At 42.9% G+C, this 23,459-nt stretch overlaps 1 protein-coding gene across 1 annotated transcript in view; it reads right to left on the reverse strand.

The window, feature by feature from the left end:
- The window catches only part of LOC142889672 (multidrug resistance-associated protein 1-like), a 38,710-nt gene that overhangs the window by 6,952 nt on the left and 8,299 nt on the right, over positions 1–23,459 (reverse strand). The window contains exons 15-27 of the mRNA XM_076028468.1: positions 20,428–20,624; positions 17,924–18,100; positions 17,679–17,846; positions 15,664–15,853; positions 15,486–15,558; positions 15,291–15,399; positions 13,177–13,384; positions 11,086–11,396; positions 6,266–6,465; positions 5,153–5,279; positions 4,616–4,717; positions 493–639; positions 210–368 (exon numbers count right to left, since the gene is read on the reverse strand). Of these exons, the coding sequence (XP_075884583.1) occupies positions 210–368; positions 493–639; positions 4,616–4,717; positions 5,153–5,279; positions 6,266–6,465; positions 11,086–11,396; positions 13,177–13,384; positions 15,291–15,399; positions 15,486–15,558; positions 15,664–15,853; positions 17,679–17,846; positions 17,924–18,100; positions 20,428–20,624 (2,168 nt within the window). The remainder of the gene's footprint in view (positions 1–209; positions 369–492; positions 640–4,615; positions 4,718–5,152; positions 5,280–6,265; positions 6,466–11,085; positions 11,397–13,176; positions 13,385–15,290; positions 15,400–15,485; positions 15,559–15,663; positions 15,854–17,678; positions 17,847–17,923; positions 18,101–20,427; positions 20,625–23,459) is intronic.

Here is a 23,459-nt window from a genome sequence, read left to right on the forward strand (position 1 = left end):
CATTATCAGTTGAGGTTGTAGTCGACTCTGCTGTTTCTTATTCAATGCAAAAGAAAGAGCCCCAAACTTTATACACTCAGCGAATTTTATATGCATAGTCACGGTAGGCGTGCACAGGAAAAATTTGCCAGTGATGAATTTGTGTCACTTATTTGCGTTGTTTCCCCTATTGCCCAGTGTGTAAGGCCCTTTATGAGGTTGCCACTGACCTGGGGGATGATGGTGAGCCTGGAGCGAAGATCGTGAAGTCCAACACCAACAATGTCAACACTGTCAATAAGAATCTTTCCTTCCGCTGCCTCCACAATCCGAAATATTCCCAAAGCCAGAGACGACTTCCCAGCGCCAGTTCTTCCCACAATCCCAACCTACAAGTCAGTGAGTTGGTCATAAATAACATAAACATATGCACACATAAACACACATTCTAAATTAGAACAAAACAAAAAACAACACAAATTCATATCATGCTTTGAGTTTTCCGCTGCTAACCTTCTCTCCGTTCTGGATGTCAATGCAGACGTCTCGAAGTGCCCAGGTCAAAGCTTTATGGTACCTTAGCCCAAAGTCCTGGAAGCTGATGGTTCCAGTGCAGGGCCACGCTGGAGGCAGCGCTGAGGCTTCGACTCTCCAGGGTGCCTGCACAAACACAGAAGAGCATTCAAGAGAACTGACGAGGACGCTTCCACTGCTTAGTTCTTCCCAGTAGTGTTGTCAACTTTCATTCAGAAAAATAAAGGACGCCTTGCGCAGTGCTCGGGGCCTTGACCATCACAGGCCAGTGGCTCACCAGCAGTGGTAAACTATAACTTAAGATAGGGATTCAAAAAAACATACGGTTCACATAGTTTGAACTGCTTTGTTACCAATAGACATTAGAAATAAGTTGAATGTTTAAATTGTATTGAAATCTTTTAATTGAACATATTTTTACACATCAATCAAAGTGCAGGATGGATGGGATTTGCAAAGGAATTAAAATAAAAAAAGGAAATAAAAATAATAAGTGATGCTCATTGTGCCACCACACATGGCTTCATGTAAAAAAGTCCTTTATGTGTCCTGTTTCTTCATAAATGTACAACCCTAAGATTCTGGGTGTGCAAATAATTCAAATTTAACTGTAAAACACTCTGCCTTCCCATTGCCACATCCATCTCTTATCCACATCTCTCTACCCATGAGCAAGTCATTAGTTCAACACAGTTTTCTTTATTCTCTGTGGAACAGTAGACCTAGGTTAACGGCGCTCTTTTTTCACAGTGTTACTTCCTTTTTCAGGTGTATTTCCTCTCACTTCTTGTACTTCTAGCACTGAGTAGCTGTTGAGTGTTCAAGAGCCTCAGCCATTTTCTTTTGCTGCTGAAAAGAACAAGCGATCCTAATTTTTAGCCAAGCTACGCAGCCAGCACGCAGTTGTTGTGAATGGGTTGTGCGATGAATTATATATTTATGAATGAATAATACATTTATGTTCAAAGACAACTCAGAAATATGAGACAAACCCTGTTCCATATCAATTCAAAAGGGGACACATTTCATTGTCGAATACGAGACAATTCTGTATTTTAAGGGACGGTTGGCAACTCTAACCTAGTTACTGGTCGCAGCTAACAGCAGAAAACAGCAAAGAACCACAGCTAACAACAACAAACAGCAGCTAAGAGCAACAAACAGGCGCTAACAGCATATAACTAGCTGCAGCAATTCAGGCAGTGAAGAAAATCAACTCTTTATTTTCTCTGGTCAACAAACTCCTAGATAGATAGATAGATAGATAGAACTTTGTCTGTTTTCAGTAAAAAACAAAACAAAACACTCAATCACATTCACACAGATAAAAATAATAAAGAGCGTAGATAATTTTTTGCTATTCAGAACAGTTATTGCAGATGGGATGAATGATTGTTTTTTGTTTGTTGTTTTTTCGGGCCAGTGGGGTTCTGTATCGTTTGCCTGATGGCAGCAGCATAAAGGAGTGGTACAGGGGCTGCGAGGGGTCCTCCGTGATGAGGGTGGCTTTCCTCACCACTGATAGCCTGTAAAGTTCTGTCAGAGGAAGTTGGGATGTTCTAGTTATTATGCTGGCCAGCTTTATGATGCGTGAGAGTTTTGTTTTGGCGGAGGTGGTGAGGAAGTTGAACCAGGATTAATTATTAAAGGTGAAAGTGGATTCCATAAGTGATTGAAAAACAAGAGCTAAAATATCTTTGCTGACGTTAAAAGTCCTCAGTTCTCTGAGCAGGTGGAGATGCTGCTGTGCCTTTTTGTAGACAGCATCTGTGTCACAGACAAGTGTCAATATCTGTCCCCAGATATTTAAAACTCTCTACCTGCTCCACCAGCTGGCCGTGGATCCTGAGTGGCTGCAACAGGTACTGTGGATTTTGTCTCTAGAGCGACAGCACAGCTCCTTGGTTTTGGAGATGTTAAGCTCTAATGACCTTTCAGCAAAGGTTCTGACCAGGGCTTGGACTTCCTGCTGATATCGAAGCATTGACTGGGAGTCAGTCAGATGGGCTACCAGGGCCACGTCGTCTGTATATTTTAAAATAGTCATTCCTTCTTTGCTGCAGGAGATGTTGTTGGTGTACGCAGAGAAGAAAATGGGAGACAAAACACACCCCTGGGGCAACCCTGTCTTACAGACCATCGTTCCAGATTTAAAACCATTTAAAAGCACATGCTGTTGCCTGTCTTTTAAAAAATCCTTTATCCATAAAAACCAATGCAGGGTGTACCTGGAGATCAGAGAGCTAGTGCAGCAGCGCGTTGGTGTTGACAGTGTTAAAAGCAGATGAGAAGTCCATAAATAAAATCCGAGCCTATGGTTGTGTAGAGTCCAGTTTTGTGGTGATTGTGTCAAGAAGCATGAGACTTGCATCCTCAGTGCCTCGTTTTGCTTAAGCAAACTGGAGTGGATCTAGTTTGTCTGACAGCCCACTACTGAAGTGCATTGCATTCATTGGATTAATGAAGAAAAAAAAAATAGGCATCTTATCTCGTAATTCCCAAATCAGGATCTCATAATTACATGAAAAGATGATGTAATTATGGGCCAATTGTTCAAAAAATGTAATCTGGATCAAAATGATCCACATTTGGAAATCACATTTTTTGCTATCCAGGGTCAGGTAATCTGTCTTTCTTTCAGGCCAGTTTTTCAAACCAAGATTGGATTGGATCACGCTGATCCAGATACAGTTTTCAAAATGATCAAACCCAGATTACCAGTGCTTTAATGGGACAACATATCTCAGTGTGGGATACCTGCAGTGTAAAGAACATCAGGTAGTAGAGCCAGCATGGGCTCACTTTAAGTGTTTTTTATTTTGAGACAAAACACCAAAATAACGTGAACATCCACTTCTATTTATGATTTTTTTTATGACCACTAATCTGAGCCACAGCATATAACAAATATACATAAATAAATGCATTGTGGATATTTGAAAATGACAAAAAAAAGGCTAAATGTCCAATAGTAAACAAAATATAGAATGTTCAGGGTTCTTCATCCGAGTAGGAGAGACCAGGATGTTAATGATGTGTTAATGATGTACCTGAACCAGACCCACCTCTGGCATTCTGACTGCACATGTAGTAAGGGATGCAATTGTTAAAAAAAAATCATTTTTAACAGGTTCATCTCGGACGATTGTTTTTTGTTTTTTTCTTCTTAATTAGTATACAGTGATGAAGGACAGAAATATTGCATATATAATTTTTGTCAGTCAACTCTGGGGGTTTATTTCATGGGGACAAGATCATTTTCATTTTATTTTTACTTTACTATCGTGAAAGGCTTAATTGGTAGCCAATGTCTGCTTTATCTACTTCATCACTGGAACAGTTGAACAAATCAAGTGCAAAATATAAATAAAAGTATATACACAAAATTATAGAAATTGATTATTTGACATTTTTTTTGGTACAAGGTACGAGTTTTGGTACATTTTCTTTCTGAAATCCACCTTGAAATCCTCCTCCCTGTTGGCATCAGGATAATCCTGTTTTTTTGGATCAAAGTTATCCAGATTCTACCAAAATGTTTTGAACAACACAAATTGAAGGTTCCAGATTAAAATTAGGATTGGATTACATAATGTAATCCGATTTCAGTATCCTTCTTTCCCTTTTGAACAGTCCAATCTGATTACCTTTTAACAACTGGCCCTATGAGATGAGGATCTCGCAATGTGCTTCCGTACCTGCACAGTCTTGCTCAGACATACTTTGATTAATACCATTCTCAGTTTTAAGAAATGCAAGTGTCTCCTCGTGTCTCAAACCAAGAAGGTAAATTAAAGAAGATTAACTGCGATAGTGCCATCATTGCCCAATGATAAGAAAGGATTTACAACGACGTTTCCTTTTTCTTTATTTTATCTCATAATTATGAGATTGGGAAATTTAAAACGGAGGATGCTATCAATATTAGTATGTAAAAACCTTGCAGTTACGCAAGTGCATTGTGAGACCCTTTATCTCTAATTACGAGATCCTAATCAAATAAGTATGAGATCATAATTACGAGATATGGTGTCTATTTTTTTTTTTTTTTTTTTTAGTCCAGTGAATGCATTGTTGGTAAACTACAATGAGTGTTTCTCACTTCTTTCGCTGTGTTGTCATATTCTTTGACTCTCTCCACCGACACAATGTTGTTCTCCACGTCAGTCCAGGACCGAACGATCCAACTCAGGATTCCTGTCATCTGCAAGTGAATGGAAACAGTTAGAGGGTCTTAAGAAATAGCCTCTGCTTCTTTCTAAAACACTTGGCATGTTATTGTAATTAACTGCAGAGTTTTGGATGGAAACACAAACATTCCAAACTTTGTTTTTCTGGTCTTATCAATATTATTTCTGGCACCACACACCCACCCTCACAAGCACACACACACACATACTAAGTGTTAGGTGTTGAGATATTTTAGTATAGAATAAGATGAACAAGACTGACTGCAGCCAAATAAACTGACTGAAAAAATATTTTCATTTTTAGTGGACACAAAGTTTGGAACTTTGTTTCCATTTAGAACTGTGTGGGTTTTTTTTTTTTTTCACTTGAACGTTACACTGCAGTGGATATTTCCTTCATGTGTCTCAGAAGCAGCTCAAACTGCTGGAAGGTCAAAGGTCAACTGGACCTGTAAAGAGTGCGACACTGCCAGTCCCACCAGTCCAGGACTGAGTTGATGTCGACTCTGCACAGAGAAGACGGCTGCAGCCAAAACCAGCACGTTGCCCAGGAACTCCATGTTGACAGCCAGCCACCTGTCAGAGAAGTCAGAGACACTTTGACCTTTGACCTAGCACTACATTACAACACCAACACATTTTTTTGCCATATGTGAACTAACGGTGTCGTAGTGGTTAGCGCTGCCGCCTCACAGCAAGAAGGTTGTGGGTTCGATTTCGGGCCTGGGACCTTTCTGTGTGGAGTTTGCATGTTCTCCCTGTGTCTGCGTGGGTTCTCTCTGGGTTCTTCCTCCCACACTCCAAAAACATGCATGTGAGGTCAATTGAACATTCTAAATTGTTCGTAGGTGTGCATGTGAGTGTGAATGGTTGTTTGTTTCTATGTGGCCCTGCGATGACAGCTGGGAGAGGCTCCAGCAGAGCTCCGTGACCCTGAACCAGGGAAGAAGCAGGTATTGAAAATGAATGAATGTTGCAAACTATTATTTTTCAAAATTACAGCCACAGCCCATTTTTTTTAAAAAATCAGTTTTAATGAATGAATTATTTTCCTGCTGCCGTCAAAGGTGATGAAAAGAGTGGCAGCCACTTTTGCCAGATTCAGTCTTGCTTCCTGGTTTCCATGGAAACCTTGCATCACTGAACCAGGTTAAACGGTGAGAGAACTGCCATTCACTAATCTTCGCTGACGTTCATTAACATTTGCTAGCGCTCGCTGACCTGGCAACCCTTGAACCAGGTTAAACTGTGAGAGAACTGCCATTTGATAAAAAAAACTTTACTAATGTTCTCAACGATGTGCACCAAGCAGAAACGCACTTTGCTCACTTCACATTTGTCCCAAAATATTAAGCAGCTGATTGGTTGATAGTTCACAGAACTCGTTCACAAGTGGCGCTTCTGATTGGCCGGTTGGCTGCTCTATCCTTTTTTCTCCACCGAAGCGGCACAGGATCGGCGCTCGTCGCTGACACTGAAACATTAGTGCTGCCAACATGACAAAGTTTTGACTTCAAGTGTCTGAGCTGAAACCAGATGGAACCAAAGAGTCTTAAAGGAACCTGGTGGCCACGAAGCGAGGGAAGTAGGCCTCCTGGTTGAGGTCGATCAGACGGTCAGCCTGGAGGATGAAGCGCTGCTGCTCGCCGAAGGCCCGCACCACGCCGGCACCCTGCACCGACTCGCCCAGGTGGCTGTAGATGGGCGAGCGACTGACGGCCTCCAACCGCCGCAGCTGACACGAAGTGGCCACGTAGAACCTCTGGGAAAAACCACAGGAGAATGTTGACTTTGTTGGTTCTTTTGTAAAAGTGAGACAACTGCGGACTCGGAGCACAAAAAACCTCTGTAATCTCTTTAACTACCTTGCATCATTTTACCAGGAGGATTCTGTCAGTAAAGGAGGAGATTTTGTCATTATTCAGTGGTGTTATAGTCAAGACTGCACAAAGCTAGATAATGTTTAGATATTATCTAGACTATGGAGTATCGAGATCAAGACAAGACCCAGACTCTATACATCAAAGAAAAATCGCAACAAAAAAGAAAAAATAAATACCATTATCTTCTTTGAATTCACGTTTACTTTTCCATACATGTAACAGCAACATTTCTTTTCAGCTTTGAACATTTTCCTGCTTTGCCAGCTATTTCAAACCATATAAATAAAAAACAAGGCCTATTATTAGAATACGGATGAGTACAGCCTTTGATTTAACCTTTTAAATAGAAAAGAAAAAAGAAAGTAAAAAAAAATAAGTCACATAATTGAGCTGATATTTTCTGCTCTATTGTATGATTGATAATGAAACGACATGTCCATCGGGATATGAATAGTCAACGTTAAGGTGCTGTGGGGGACCAATGCGGCTTGAGTGCCAGAAACAAAGGCTTTTCATTTTGTACCACTGAGGAGACACCAGAATCCCATAATTGTTCACCACTGACATTACGCCACAAATACACTGTTAAATAAAAAATACAAACACCTCTTTAAATTCCCAGAAAATTATACCCAAATAAAATAAACCCTTATAAAATATACAATAATTTATGAATTGATATGACAGACAAAAACTAACACCCCTGACCACCATGGACTGTGCCGCCATTGTCCCGCGCCCTTTAAGTCCGTCCCTGCAGCAGCGTGTGCTTCCGCACAGGACTGACGGTGAGTGCAGGTGAACGTGTGTGTGAGTAAATGTGGTTCTACACCCAGTTCTACTGTGAGGAAGCTTGGAGTCACTTTTGATCAGGACCTGACCTTTAATTCTCATGTACAGAATGTAGGGAGGTCAGCTTTCTTCCACTTAAGAAACATTGCCAAAATTCAAAGTTTTTTGTCCTTCAAAGACGCAGAAAAATAATCCATGCTTTTGTTACGTCTAGGCTAGATTACTGTAACTCGGTACTAGCAGGATGCCCAAATTCATCCCTTAGGACATTACAGTTAATCCAAAACTCTGCGACACGATTTTTAACCGGAACTAAAGGGAGGCAACATATTACTCCAATCTTAGTGTGACAGTACCACTGTCGCTGAAGAGCTCTCCTTCTCTGCTCATTAGCCTATCAATGCAGAGGACAAGGGCATAAAAGTAGGCTTCGCCCCTCCCTCGTCCTCTTGCTTCCGGATCCGAAGGCTGCTTCCGTTTTCCCGGCCTTCTGGTTGCTCTGCTGTGTTCGTTGCGGGTGGGTACACGGCTGCATTGTTTGCATGTTGCTTTAGCGCTCAGTTGCTTCATTTCGTAATTTTTAAAAAAAAAACTTTGTTGTGGTCAACGGGACACTGGCCAGCCGCTTTGTCCAACCCCGAATACTGAGTGCCAAGCAGGGAGGCAATGGGTACCATTTCTACATCTTTGGTATGACCCGGCCAGGGATTGAATCCACAACCTACCAGCCTCAGGGTGGACATTCTACCACTAGACCACTGAGCTGGTTCTGTGGTGTGACTGTCTGATTCGGAGGCCAGGGCCCCGTTGCACGACAGCAGGATTCCGTTTTTCAACCAATCCACAACACGTGCGTCCAGGCTTAATCGGTTGCACAAAAACACATCCAGGAATAGCACACACGGATTCATCAAGCCAGGTGAAACCTTTCCTGGATAAGTGTGTGCACGCAGCTTTCTTAGATAGACCCCTGTTATAGAGCTCAGAATCAAGGATTCGAGGTGTGTGCCGCTTTAAGTATGGCATGAATGACACCATCGGCTAGTCGTGGAACGATTCTACAGCCAAAAGTGCCCAACAACAAAGAACACTGGCCACCGCCGGACTCGGAGGGGGTGCAGTGCTGTAACTTACTGCGCTGTGCTGTAACTTACAGCACTTATGGGAGTTTGCTTCACCCTGATCATGTGGATCAACTGATATTCCTAAAGAAAAACCTTAGAGTGGAACATGTCGGTTGAATAATACAGTATGGACTGAAAGTCACACACCAATGAGTAGTTGCATTGCGCACTAATTTTGATTGAGTTCATTCATTTTTCATAAAGAATATTTCACTATGTGTTGTTATTGTTAATTGTGAACCGGTTAGGGGGGGAATCATATCGTATCGTAAATATCCGAATCGTATCATATCTTTAATGTATCGAACTGTTGGTAGTGTATAGAGATACGTATCGTATCAACCACAGACCAGCGATGCACAACCCTACTGCCAACTGCGTAATGACGTCAGGGGCGCTGGGGAATGGTGGGTACGTAAATGCAACATCTGCCACAGTTTGTTGTGTTTCCTGTAGCGAAGCTACAATTAAGAGTAATATGTTCTACACAGAGACTGCTCATTATATCACGCACATCTACATGGTGTCAGAAGAGCACAAGGACTCCACCGTATCGACCTGCTCGCTTTTAATGAGGATATCGCTCACAATTGGGAGAAGTTCAAGCAAGAATGGCATGTTTACAGCAACACCGTTCGCAAAAAGGTGACGGCTTACACATTTCTCAACCTTGCCAGCCCGGAGATGCTAAATAAATTCGACGCGTTTGACTTCGAGCGGGACGAGGATCGCGAGGACGTCCTTGTACAGACGTTTGAACAACTATGCCTGCCGGTAAACAACATGAATCAATCCAGAGTTATGTTTCCACACTGAAGGTAATGGCCAAGAAATGTGAATTTGGTGCACGACATGACGAACTGATGAGAGACCACCTGATCTGTGGCATCCACAATGGCGCCGTCCGCGCACAGCTCCTAAACGAGAAGAAGCTGACATTGAATTCAGCCATCGAGATCTGCATGTTACACGAACAGTCGGAGTAGGGCAACAGAGAATTAAAGAAGGAAGCAGAGGTGTGCGCAGTGCAATTCGACCCATGCACAAACTGCGGTGGCCAACATGCACCTGAGCGCAACAAGTGCCCAGCCTCCAACAAGCGCTGCAACACCTGTGGGAAACTCAACCACTTCTGAAGATGCTGCAGATCGGGGAAACCATCTACCACCATCAGACCAGCGCAGCCCCTGCCCCCCACTGCACGTAAGGGCAGATACACACACGTAAGTGACATGCAGCCAACACAGGAGCCGCCTGATGTCTTTCAGTGTGAAGGTCCTTACACACCGGGAGCGAATTTGCTAGGCGAATAATTTGCGCTATTTTAAAACCTATTGAAGTCAATGGCACCGTACACACCGGCAGCGAATGTTCGCGGAGCGTAAAAGCGACAGTTATTTTTTTTCGCTCCTGTGTCGAATTTTTCGCACGCAAAAAGGCGAATACTGGACTTCTGACCAATCAAAAATGATGTTGGATGGTCGATGATGTTACATCAACACGTCGACAATGTTCTCTCCCTCTGCAAACGCGGAGCCAGTTGACAGAGCACTCCTCCAAATTGTCCAAAGGACATTCTGAAGTACTGGCCAAATTTCACTGGGTCAAATTTAAGCTCCTGGATGGTCGTGAACTCACCCATCTCCTCTTATTTTTTTTATTTTTTTTAAGCCATGGTGTAGAAAGCGGTGGTTCGTTTTACACACGTAAAACAAAACTTCTCGGTCACCAAAAAAATTCATATCTTTCATTCTTTGGTTTAAATCTGCTCCGATAAAAAACATCCGAAGGAAAACGAAAATATTTTATGGCAACAGGAACTTAAATGACGTGGTCAAAAGACCACATATATTCACCTGACCTATATAGCCACCTGACGTACACAACACGCCCTCTCAAGACACAAAAAACAAATAATAACAAATAATGATAATAATATAGTATAATGCAATAAGCAGAAAACACATGTCCACTATAAACTAAGGTAGTCAGCATACAAAAGTAATTGAATTAACGGCTGCAACACCTCTCTCAGGAACAATTTTAGGTGAAACCAAATACTTTTATTCTTTTTCTTTTTCTTTTTTGATTCAACTCCATTGTTTCTCCTTCGGTGCGACAGAAAGAGCCCCAAACTTCAGTCGCTTAGCGAATTTTCGACGCATGGAGGAGAGGGGCAGTGACGTGGCCAGTCATTGCCGACCCGCCAACTAGAGAGTGTTGCGGTTGAGGCTCGAAACACTCAATGAAGGTTGGAGGCCACCTGATGACCTCTCCTTCAGGCCAAGGATAATTCATTAGACGTTAATTAAGGACATCATCTCCGATGTATTGCTTAAATGACCAAATCTGTCTCGTAAAAAGCTCACACAAGTTTTATACACTAGTAGCTGAGACGTTGTAGTACCTGGGAAATCCTCAGAATTTGTTTGCGTAATTGAACATTTTCTCCAAATGCTCAAGTTTATTTCAGGTTGCTCAGGTTTCCTCTGAGGTAGCAGAAATACTGGTTGTAAATAAGGAAGCGCACCAGTGTGCTCGCAAATTCAGACTCCATAGAGAACCTTCAGAAAAAAAAGTCACCTGGATGAAGACATAGAGGAAGACCAGCGGCAGGATGACGAGGCCGGCGAGGGGCGTGGCCAGCAGCAGGATCACCAACACCTCGAACAGCTTGAACAAGTAGCTCAGCATCATCTTGAGGCCGTCAGGGACCATGCAGTCGATGGCGTCCACGTCGCGGGAGAAGCGGTTGAGCAGGTTCCCACTGGGCGTGACCTCGAAGAAGGAGATGGGCGAGCGCAGGACGCTGAGCAGCAGGGAGGCGTGAAGCTGGCGAGAGGCCACCACACCGCCCAGGGCGATGGCCAGCGTCGCCCCCAACTGGCTTAGTCCTGAAAGAACAGAACAGCTTGGGTCACTGTGGCAGTCACTTCAACAAAACAACAACAATGATGCAACAGCTCACAAGAAAACTCTGACATTATCTGCAAAACACGATGGTTTGGTTTAAAAAAATGTGAGGTGATTTGCAGGAAGTGAAAACTGAACTGTTTAAACTTCCTGATCAGATCCATAAAGTTTCATGATGGATTCTACCGAATGAGTGCCAAATGGCTGGATATAACTCTGCAAAATAAAATAGATATTATGTTAACAATTTAAGAGATTTCAATGGTAAAACTTATAAATTAGATTAAATGTATGTTATCTACTATTAACTCAATTACCTAGAAGAAAAAAAAACTCTCTATAACTTTTTATAGGAGACAGTTTTGCAGTTATTTTTTTCATAAAATGACACAAAATGTAGCCACATAAGATCTATCATAACAGCATGTGATCACAGAGCACAATGCTGTGATTAAGTTGAAAATAGTTTTTCTAAAATAAACATGTAAAATCTAAAAGAAATCAGGTAACAGGACTGAGCAACATCAAATACACAGAAGAGTGAATGAGAGAAGTCAGGTTTTGTTTTCAGACGGCCTTCGAAGAGTCAAATAAAGCAGCTTGTTGTTGAAAATGCGACTTGAGGAACGTTCCATTTTCTCCAAAAGGGGTAACAGGACTGAGTGAAAACTGTGGGACATAACTAAAAATATATCATTTAACTAAAAGATGATGGAGTGCTTTCAAAAGAAATGTATACAAGGCATTTCCTGGCACGTCGTGGTAGTCAGGGCACAGCTATGCTCATCTCCTTCAGCCAGGAATAAACATGGAGCGAAGGAAGCAATCAAAAGCATGGCTCTATTTCAGAAAAAGAGACAAGAACACTGCCATGTGTAATCAGTGCAACGCTGTCATCTCAAGTTGAGGTGCAAATACCTCAAATATGCAGACAGATACGTCGACCCAGCATGGAATTAAATTCTAGGAGTGTGGAGTGTTCAACAGTGTCTGTGCTAGTGCTGCTAACGTTGCTGCTGTTGCAGCTGCTCGCTCCACTGTGATCTCCGTCGACGACGGTAACATCCACGTTAAATATATCCTGCATTTGGCACACTGCCACCCTGTAAGCAGCGTGCGGTTTTTGATTATTTAAGCCGAGCAACATAGAAACATTTTCCTTTTCATACATTTTACAAAATGATGATCACAGTTCCCCCTTTAAGAGCAGATATACTCACGTTTGTATAAAAAAAAGTTGATATTCATTCAGTGTACTCTGACAAGTTTACAGTAACAGTATTTTCAAAATGTTATCTAGGCATACATGGCTATTTTTCTGTTTTATATCATTTATAAGAAAAGGAGCGCTTAACTATTTGGTTTAATTTCATAAGTTAAAGCAACAATATTTGCATTTTTGTTTTGATTGTTATGAGGGTCAGACACTGTTAAATCACCGCTTAAGCTAAATATGTTATTTAGTTCAAACATTTAGGAAAAAAATAAATCAGTTGCTTTTAGTGCTGTGGACTGTGTATAAGTACTTTTCCCGCCTCAAAACCTACTTGTGAATTGTTAGGAGAATTGATAAGGAATTGGATTGATAAGCAGAATCGAAAATAGCATTGATATTGATAAAATCTTATCAATTCCCACCCCAAGTGCGGGACATTTTGCTTATTAATAAAAACATATTTCACAATCAAGGAAGGAAAAAAACTGGTTCAGTGGAATCATGTGATTCCAGTGAGACTCATCAGCAAAGTTGGTAGTTCTGACCCTGAGTGATGCCCAGAGCAGCGAAGACGCCCAGTTTGAGCGCCGGCTTGCTGCTGGTTCCGTTGACGGGTGGCTGGTCGGCCCAGAGGCGAAGCCAATAGTTGTACGCAAGCGAGGCGGCTTGCTGGAAGGTACTGAGGAAGACGATGGTCATGATGAAGGTAAGGCCGATGGTGCGGAAATATCCTCTGTACACCTGCAGCTTCACCTGCAACACAAGAGTGACGTCTCAGCTTCCATTATTATTTCTGGTACCACACACCCACCCACCCAAACACACACACACACACACACACACACACACACACACACACACACACACATACACACACTAGTGCAGTGGTTATCAACAGGTGGAGCCAAACTCACTTTGTGTCACGTCTAGTAAAAAAAATTGAAACTATTAAAATGGATTGCATTTTAATGTGCTTTTATTCACTTAACCTGCCCAGGAAGTTGTAGGTTCAGAGGTAACTTGATGTTTTTGTGTTCAATCGCACGCCATCCACACTGTAAATACCATTTCTCAATTGTAATTCTTAAGCATAAGTTAATGTTTAAAAATATTATTTAGATAAAAAAGCTGTTTTTATTTAGAACGTTTCATTCACATTTTTTACATTTAGGTAAAGCACGTCATCTTTTGCAAGGAAGAGTTCATATATAAATACTGTATATATACATATATATTTATATATACATATATATATATGTATATATATATATATATATATATATATAGAGCTGTCAGTCCATTAAAAAAATTAATCTGATTAATCGCATGGTTTTCCATAGTGAACTCACGATTAATCGCAAATTAATTGCATATTTTTATCTGCTCTAAATCTACCGTAAACTGATATTTTTCCATTTTTTTAATAATCATATCAACATGAGAGTACGCAAATACTTGCTTTCTGCAAATGCAACATGTTTATTTGTGTTGGAGCAATGACAAGTACTACTAACAAAACAAAAGATGCACAGGGTAAAAAACAATAATTACAAACTCAAGGCCAACAAAGATAACAGATGGCATAACTGTAACATTGCTCCGTTGCTCACTTTCGTAGGTGCGTGTGTGTGCGTGCATGCGTGCGTGTGTGTGTGTGTGTGTGTGTGTGTCTGTGTGTGTGTGTGTGTGTGTGTGTGTGTGTGTGTATGTGTGGAAATAGAAACACGCACTCAGGTGTCCATCTCAAGACCTCTTTCATAATGATCACTGACCGGCATCTCTAGGATCAAACAGACGTATTTTGATCAAGTCTTCCTCTGTGTGTGTGTGTGTGTGTGTGTGTGTGTGTGTGTGTGTGTGTGTATGTGTGTATGTATTTGTTTAATCTCTCTCGCACTCTGATACAAATGTACTGACAAATATAACATACAAATATGATCGACTTTGTCGTTCGGTTTTTATTTTGAAAATTCACCGGATTTTCTCGTTTTTTTGAGCGACTTCCTGTACTATTGACGAGGATCGCTCGCGGCTCGCGCACAAAATAGAGCAGACGCCGAACCGACAACTGCATGGCGCGAGCCGCGCGCCTGTTCACGTCTGGCATGAACCACCACATTGATTAACGTCGCTTTGCGACGCTTCGCTTCCACGTCCAGTGAACTGACGTTAAATGCCTGGCGCGATCCACGAGGGGAGCCGTGCGCCTGTTCGCGTCTGGTGTGAACTACTACATTGATTAACAAGGGTGCCGAATGGAAGCGCTCGTTACAGGAAATGCATATCACTTTTGTCCTGTCAAGACTGCCATCTGGCAGGGTTTTGTCCATGTTAGTCCTTCCTAGTGCTCATCTACGCTCAGTGTCTTTTTCTTTTTTTGTGTGTGTTTACAAGCCGGCTGCAAGCGTGTGACTGTGCTGTGAGTCAATTCATTTCCCGTTTCCACAATCTACGGAGCGTTAATAACGCGTTAATTTTGACACCCTTAGTACATGTATATATATATATATACATATATATATATATATATATATATATATATATATATATATATATATATATATATATATATATATATATATATATATGCAAACACTGCACTAATGGAGCATTAACATAAACACACAGTAAACCTGTGTATGTGTGTCTCAGGACTCACTCTGCCCGTTTGAGCCTTGTCAGACTCGGTCAATTTCCCAGCATCCTCTGCTTCCAGGCGCTGACTGACAGCCTCGGGCTGCTGCAGACTGGCGCTGCTCAAGTCACAACTGCAACACAAACACAATGATGAACACAACAGTCACACAACTGGGGTGATGACAAACCGTTGTTATTGATTATGTGATCACCTGACCTAATCAGCTGCTCCAGCGAAAGATCAATAGAAAAATCTGTCATGCTGAGTCGGGACACTGACTTCCTGGTGCCTGCAGACAAACAGGAAGTGACATCAACACCTTCAAGACACCTTCAAGCTAGGTGGTGGAGTCATTTCCATTTAGGCTCCTGATTGGTCGATTCCTCCATCCTACTCTTTTCTCTGTTCATGACGGGTTCTTTGTGCCGGTTCCTGTCGAAGGTGTTAATGAACTTGGCAAAAGCTCCTCGTCGCTCCATCAGCTGCTGATAGGAACCCGATTCAGACACCCGGCCATCCTCCATCACCAGGACCAGGTCGGCCTGGGACAGGAAGCTGAGCCCGTGAGTCACCAGTATCCTGGTCTGAGACAAAAGACCAAAGAAGAGCAAAGACTCAAAGACTCAAAGTGTTTATACATGTCGACATGTCACATGGCAAAAAAAAAAAAGGCTGCTTTTGTTCTTGTAGGTGGCGCTGTAGAGCCAAGAAATGCTTCACCAGCCTGAACCTGTGAGTCAAATTTGATGAGTTTTGATGCATGTTTAGTGGATTACATGTGTGCTGGAAGAGGTCTCATTAATCTTTAGTGTAAATGTCGAACTGTTTGTTTTCGGTGAAAGCAGTCAAGTGCAAAATAATAATAATGAGAAGAAGAAGACGACGCGGTGCCCACGTAAAGGCTCATACACACTGAACGCGTCAAGCGCAGGGGGGCGTCAGCGCAGCCATTCATTGTATATGTGCGACGTCGGCGCAAGAGCGCAACGCCGCGCAGAGAGCAGAGCGTCGGGCAAGGGTGGCGTTTGACGACTTGACGCCCGATTTAAAAAAAAGCGTCAACGCGCTGTGACGACATCTAGGCGCGGCCAATAGGAGAGCAGCCGGCTGCGGGGGGAAAAAGTGCCCAGATGCACAGCACGGCACCAGTTGTTAAATATGTGTTAAAACTTCTCTACATCGAACTGTGCCTGACAATATATGAACATAAAGTTGTTGGTTGTTTTTTTTCATATATATTCGGGTCGGGACATTATCACGTTGCTTCGCATTTTATTTTACACTCTCGAGTCTAGACAACACGGAACGTACTTTGCACGAGTTTTCGGCAAAATTGATAGCGAAGCACTGAGTAGCAAGCGGGAGGATGTTGTGTGCAAACGGTGGGACAACGAGATTTCGTTCCACCGCAGTTATTCAAGCCTCCGGTGCCACCTGTATTCAAAACACGTAGCACCTAGTACGAGCACCGGAGGTAACGAGAACGTCAGAGCGCCGAAACCAAGCAGAGTCGCCAACCTGATACATATTTTTAAGATAGTCTTGAGTCCCAGAACTCGGTGTCATATCAAATGTTACACTCGGGACACTGCGAGACAAGTTTTTCCTTCGTTTTTCCTCACTACTGCTCTATCGCGAACTGGCGCCCTGCTCTGCATCGGGCCACTTTTTTCAGAACCGGCTGCTCTCCTATTGGATGCGCCAAGGTGTCGTCACAGGGTGTTGACGCCAGGTCTGCCTGCTTGCGCCTACTTGCGCCATACCGCGCGTCAGACGTTCGTTTTTGACGCGGTCTGACGCGATAATTAAGCGTTACAAAAATAAGAAAGAGTAAAAAGATGAAAGAAGTTGGAAATGTTAAAACAATACAAGTACTTGCAAACAATGGAATGCATAATATGATAAAACGGTACAACAACAACAATAATAACAATAATAATAGTAATAATGATAATTGATGGGGCCCGCTTGACGCGACCACCTCCCCCAACAAACCGCAAAAAAAAATAAATAAAAACAAATTACCTTTTCTAAATGCCTTTTTTGTTATGATTACTTTAAGTTGTTTTTGGCTCTGCAGGTGGCACAATTTGGTTTAAGTTTGGCCATAACAGAACTACCCCTCCTTTCCCAATGTGCGTGCCTTTGTGAAAGATGTGGCTCGAAGCACGTTTGAGCCACGTCATTCGTTGGGCTCAGCCCCAATAATAGGGAAAATAAACCGAGAAAAAACAATAGGGTCTTTCTCCCTTGCAGTTCGTTTCGAACTGGTCTTCTGTGGGTTCAGTCCCTAATAAACATTCCAAAAACAATGGTGAAAGACCCAAAAACCAGCAGGCTCAGTCCCTAATGCTTGCACTTACACACTCAGTGTATTGAGGTCAATGACTCACAGACAGTGAGACTCACCTTGTCCTTCAGGAGTCCTCGGGGTCCCAGGACTCTGTCAAAGATGTGTTGGCCCACGTGGGCATCGACTGCCGACAGCGGGTCATCCAGCAGGTAAATGTCTGACTTCCGGTAAACCGCCCGTGCCAAACTCAGCCGCTGCTTCTGACCTCCGGACAGGTTGAGACCCTGAAGACATTTCAAATACTCAACACCTGCTGCTCAGAAGCATATGGGGAACTTTGATCATTGGATCTACAAGGAACCTTCTCTCCGATCTCGGTGGCGTCGGCGGCCGGCAGGAGGTCGAGGTCAGGCAGCAGGGCACAGGCCTCCAGGACCCGGTGGTACCAGCTCTCCTTCTTCTGGCCCCCGAACACAACGTTGTCCTTCAGAGAGGCGTTCTGGACCCAGGCCTGCTGGGGGGCATAGGCCAGCGACCCCTGCAGGCCAAAAGCTTCCTTCCTTTGACTGTTTTATTTCCTGATTTATTTTATCCATGTTTTAAGGTCCAGTATGACAAATTTGGCCCATATATATATATATATATATATATATATATATATATATATATGTATATATGTCAGAGGTTGCGTAAACTGGCTTTTTCCGTCATTGGGTTTTTTTTTTTACAGTGATGGAAAAATCTGAAGGCCATCCATTATTTTGACAGGTAACAATTCACAACCCAGACCACTTGGTGGCAATGAGCATTATGCAACGTCACCTTCTGACACACATCGCGGAGACGTCAGACACTGCACTCTCACACACCCACACCTGACCTCAGCCAATCACAGGTGTGTTGCCTTCACTGGACAACGTTCATCAACACCATTGACATCAAAACAATCAAATGAGCACAACACAGTCATACCAACCATTACAATACTAATTGGCTATTGTCTCTCCTGATACATGACCTCAGTGGCTTCACTGAGAAGAAAAATGTTGCGGCAGTTAAGTGTTTTTAAGTCGCACTAGCGGGCATGCAATTCAAGTGCATGTGGACCAGGAGGAAGGTGTGAATTGGTGAATTTTGGTGAGCCGGTGAACTGTTCATATTTCTTTTGACCCCAAAAGCCGGAGTCATGGGGGAAATGTGGAACTGTGGCTCAGGAGGTAGTGTGGGTTGTCCAATGACGAAAAGGTTGGCGGTTTAAATTCGGGTCCATCCTAATTTGTCATTGTGTCCTTGGGCAAGACAATTCACCATATGTTGCCCCCAATGGGGCTAGGCAGTGCCTTGCATGACAGCAGCCACCCATTGGTGTGTGAATGTGTGTGTGAATGGGTGAGTGAGAGGCCTTTGTAAAGCGCTTTGGGGTCCGAGACCGGAGCACGCACCAAGGACCGCTCGCCTCCTCCCACGGGGAATGAATGCCTCGTTTGACGGGAATGACGCTTGCTCTGAATGAATGAGTGAGTTTAAAGCCACGCCATTTTGCAAGCTGATCTCTTTCGTCCTGCTTTCCAGTCCAGTGTGACCAGTGGACGTGATGTCTCTCCAGCCTCAGAAATAGGCCAGGTTCTCGTGTTGGTCTCCGGCGTGGGATGTCAGCACATTGAGGCATCAGACGGACACAGGCTCCAGGAGGAGCCACCAGGACTGCGTGCGGAACTGCTGGTTTTAGAGACTGAAGGCTTTCTTCTTTCTTTTTTTTTGAGCTATTTTATGTTGCATTGCGGTTTATATTTTTATTAGTCTAATCCTTAACTGTGCAGGCGTGGATTATTAATTATTCCTGTGAAGGTGTGTATTTACTGTTTTTTGTGAAGTGATAGATCCTGTACTGACTTGCAGTGATTCTTTTGTGGGTTTATGATATTGTCTATTAGGCAGGTGACTCCATTTATTGGAGTCTCCCCTCCCCTTTCCCTGCCCTGGAGGTCTTAAATCTCTTTAGCTTACTTTTTATTCTGTGGGTGATTTTAAGAAAGCATTGTAAACTGATTCTGTCTTGTGGTTTATTGGGGATTAAAAACACTTGTGTGCCGTGACATTAGTGCGTTAAGGGAAATGTTTCATGTAAGTATTGTGTTACTTTTGTGGTGTTTAGACCCCTGAGTCAGTTAGGACCTGGCTAGCGTAATGTTGGAACATTTTAAGGCAATTTGTGTTATTATTGTGATGCATCTACTGTCTACCTAAAGGCATTGGCAGACCAAGTACAACCCTTCGAATACATTTCTTGACATGTTACTACAATGACGACAATGCAGTTATTGACACCGCTGTCAGATGCTTATGGCAATAACAGTTTTGAATAATTAATTTATTCTCTAATTTATTATGCTCGGCAGTTTGGATTTAGAGGTTGTGACAGAATTTACACACACACACATATATATATATACATGTGTGTGTGTGTGTGTGTGCGCGCGCGCGTGTGCATATATATATACACTTTGAGACGATTTTGGATGTGATTTAACGCAGTACAAATAAAAGTTGATTAATTGAAATGTGTGTGTGCACACGCTAGAATATACATAGAAACAAAAGGGTCTTTCTGCTAGTTGGCTGACAGCCTTTTTCTTATTTAGGGTAAAGACTAGCATCCTCAAATAAACTAACAAAGAAAAAAAAGGTGGGTGAGGTATCGAAGTTTAGGTGCGCAGGCCACCATAGTTCACTGGCAAGCTTGGGAGAAGGAGGGTAAGTGAATAGATACTGTCTGCAATCTAAAAATCTGACCACTTTATCGCAGAATTGTACACACTGTACTTTTCAAGAGTTGCAACCCAACACAAATCTTCCTTAAATCACCTTGACGGAGATGGAACCTCCTCTTCTCTCCATTTCTCCCAACAGGGCCGCCAGCAGTGAAGACTTTCCTGAGCCGATTGGTCCGACCACAGCCACCAGGGATCCAACCTTCACCGCCACGTTGATCCCGTGGAGGACCGGCGGTCCATGGCGCATCCAAGAGAAGCAGCCGTCCTGTATCACCACACCGTCTCCGTCTGCAGGGAAACCGGATATGAGCGACTCTTCTTCTGCAACCGGTCCGGGTCATCACTGTACAGAAGACAACTGGACCCATTTTAGAGTCTTGAAGACATTCAGCCTCAACATTTTATTAGACCTGAAGACCAAAACCAGTCCAATGGTCTTCATTTCGAAGCACTTCCTTCCTCTCTAGTGGCCACATCTGTAACTTGTCTCCCTTTCTCCCTTTTCACACTCATTTAGTTTGGTTAGTTGTTCGGATATGTGCGGATATTGGCTGGGATATTAAGGCAGGAAACCTAAATGAGAAAAAATGTTAGCAAGCATTTACTGACAAGTTCACACGGTCAAAAGTCAGATGGAGGACAGTGATTCCTCAGAAGAGGGGATCTCTGATAGTGTTAACACTGTGAGAGTGATGAGTGTGGATGAAGAGTAAAATGGGTTCTAGATTAATGGTAATCTGGAAGGACACTCAATAAAAATGCAAATAGACACAGGATCAAAGGCATCACTAGTGAAGAAATGCATGTACGTAAGAGATGCACCACCGCCACAGAACCTCAGCCAATTGCGATCCTTCTGTTGGAATCATATATTTAGTTTAGATGTTTGTGTTGAATAATATAATTAGTTTAGATGTTTGTTTATAATAACATGAATATTAATATAGAACTGTTTAAATCACTTGGCTGACCTACTCATTGGAAAAAGACATTGTTGCAGGAGTCACACAAAGAGCTCAAGAAAGAACAAAGGGAAGCACATTCCTCACAAACTGGTGACCCTTGGTGACCAGATGATGGACAGAGAGCTAACTGACTTTGCGACCATCATAAAACTTTATAACCCGTTCATTTACAGGGGGGAGAACTCATGATCCATTGGAGGCACGGGGGAGAGGAACCTGTGACCTCAGGCATGTCATGCATTGACCTGTATTATTTCAACAGGTCACGCTGGAACCAATGATGGATCATTTGGCTCCCTGCCAAATAAGGACTTGTTTCCTTCTGCAATCAGTAATCAGAGACTTGGAACAAAGGCTGCCTCGATATCCAATGAGGCTGGGATCTGGACACCAGGCAGCCAGTCAAAGGAGGACAACACCGGAGATCATTTGCATGTTTTTTTTGTATAAAAGGACTGGGTCAAGGGACAGATAGGAGTCAGACTTCATGCCCTGACAATACTTTGTTGTTGCTGGGGTTTTGAACTCGGCCCAGAGCTCTGTATATTTGTATCCTGAATTGATTTATTTACTAAAGACATATTTAAATTGGCATTCTTCTCCTGAGAGTCTTCATTCAACGAACACGCGGATCAGCAGCACAACACAAGGAAATTCTCTGATCCAACACTTCTTAGGATTATTGAACTATTACGGATGATTCATTCCAAACTTAGCCTCACTGCTGCAGCCACTGCATGAACTGTTGTGAAAAGACAAAATGGAAAATGGACAGCAAACTGCCAACAAGCGTTCCAGAAAGCTAAAGACAACTTTGAAGGTCTTGACTCACTTCAACCTGTCACTGGCACTGCAGTTTGCTTGTGACGCGTCTCTGTATGGAGTAGGGACAGTTATTTCACTTGTCATGCCAAATGGAGAAGAAAAGCCAATCGCTTTTGCATCCAGAACGCTGAACAAGAGTCTAAGTATGCAAAACTGGAACAAGAGGCGTTAAGCATTGTTTTCGGTGTCCGTAAATTTCAGCAGTACTTCACTACACTTCACACTTTTAACTGACCATTGGCCTCTCACAACCATCTTAGGACCACACACACTAGTATACCATTGCTCGCTGCATCAAGATTGCAGAGGTGGGCTCTGCTGTTGTCTGCTCATTCATATGACATCAAATACAGGAAGTCAGACTTACATTGCAATGCAGATGGTTTATCCAGATTACCACTTCCCATCACTAAACCCGAGTCAAACACCACAGACATCTTTTACTTCAAGGTGACAAAAGCACCTGTTTCCGCTGTCCAAGTAAAAAAGGAGACTCGCAATGACCCAGTAATGTCAGCAGTCATGGACATGGTGGTTAAAGGTCGACCTGCTGGTGACGGTCCACATCTAAAGCCCTACCTAAAAAGGAGGTTGGAGCTTTCTGTTCAGTTGGAGTGTTTGCTATGGGGGAGGCGGGTGATTATTTCACAATCACTTCGGACACTACATGCAGGACATAGTGGAATCGTGAGAATGAAAGAAATGGCGAGAAGCTATTTTCTGTGGCCAGGTATGGACAAGAAAATCAAAGAGATAGCTTCAAGTTGCTCATCATGCCACAAAGTGAGAAACAAACCTCCACCAGCTCCTCTTGACCCCTGGGAGTTTCCACAGGAGCCGTGGCATCGAGTGCACATTGATTTTGCAGGACCAGTTGACGAAAGAATGTTTTTGGTCGCTGTAGACGCCCACATTAAATGGGCAGAAGTGGCTATTATGAGATCCATCACGACGGGAAGATCATTGAAAAGCTCAGAGAAATGTTCAGTCGTTTTGGAACTCCTGTACAGCTAATCTCCGACAATGGTCCCCAACTTGTTTCTCAGGAAATGTCTTCATTTCTACTGGCAAACGAAGTGAAACACATTATCTCAGCTCCTTTCCACCCTGCAACTAATGGCCTTGCTGAAAGGTTTGTCTCATAAACGCATTAAAAACATCTCAGGGACAAGGGACACTGCATCAAAGATTACACAACTTCCTGTTGAACTACAGAAACACTACACACGCCACCACAAAAACATCTCCTGCGAGCCTGATGCTAAAAAAGAGAGCTGCATACCACCTTTGACCTTCTGAAGCCGACAACGGTGAAAGAGACAGTTCAAGGTCA

Source organism: Nelusetta ayraudi, unplaced genomic scaffold, assembly GCF_046127955.1.
Source record: "Nelusetta ayraudi isolate G7.1 ecotype Tasmania unplaced genomic scaffold, CSIRO-AGI_Nayr_v1 ptg000023l, whole genome shotgun sequence".
Lineage (NCBI taxonomy): Eukaryota > Metazoa > Chordata > Actinopteri > Tetraodontiformes > Monacanthidae > Nelusetta > Nelusetta ayraudi.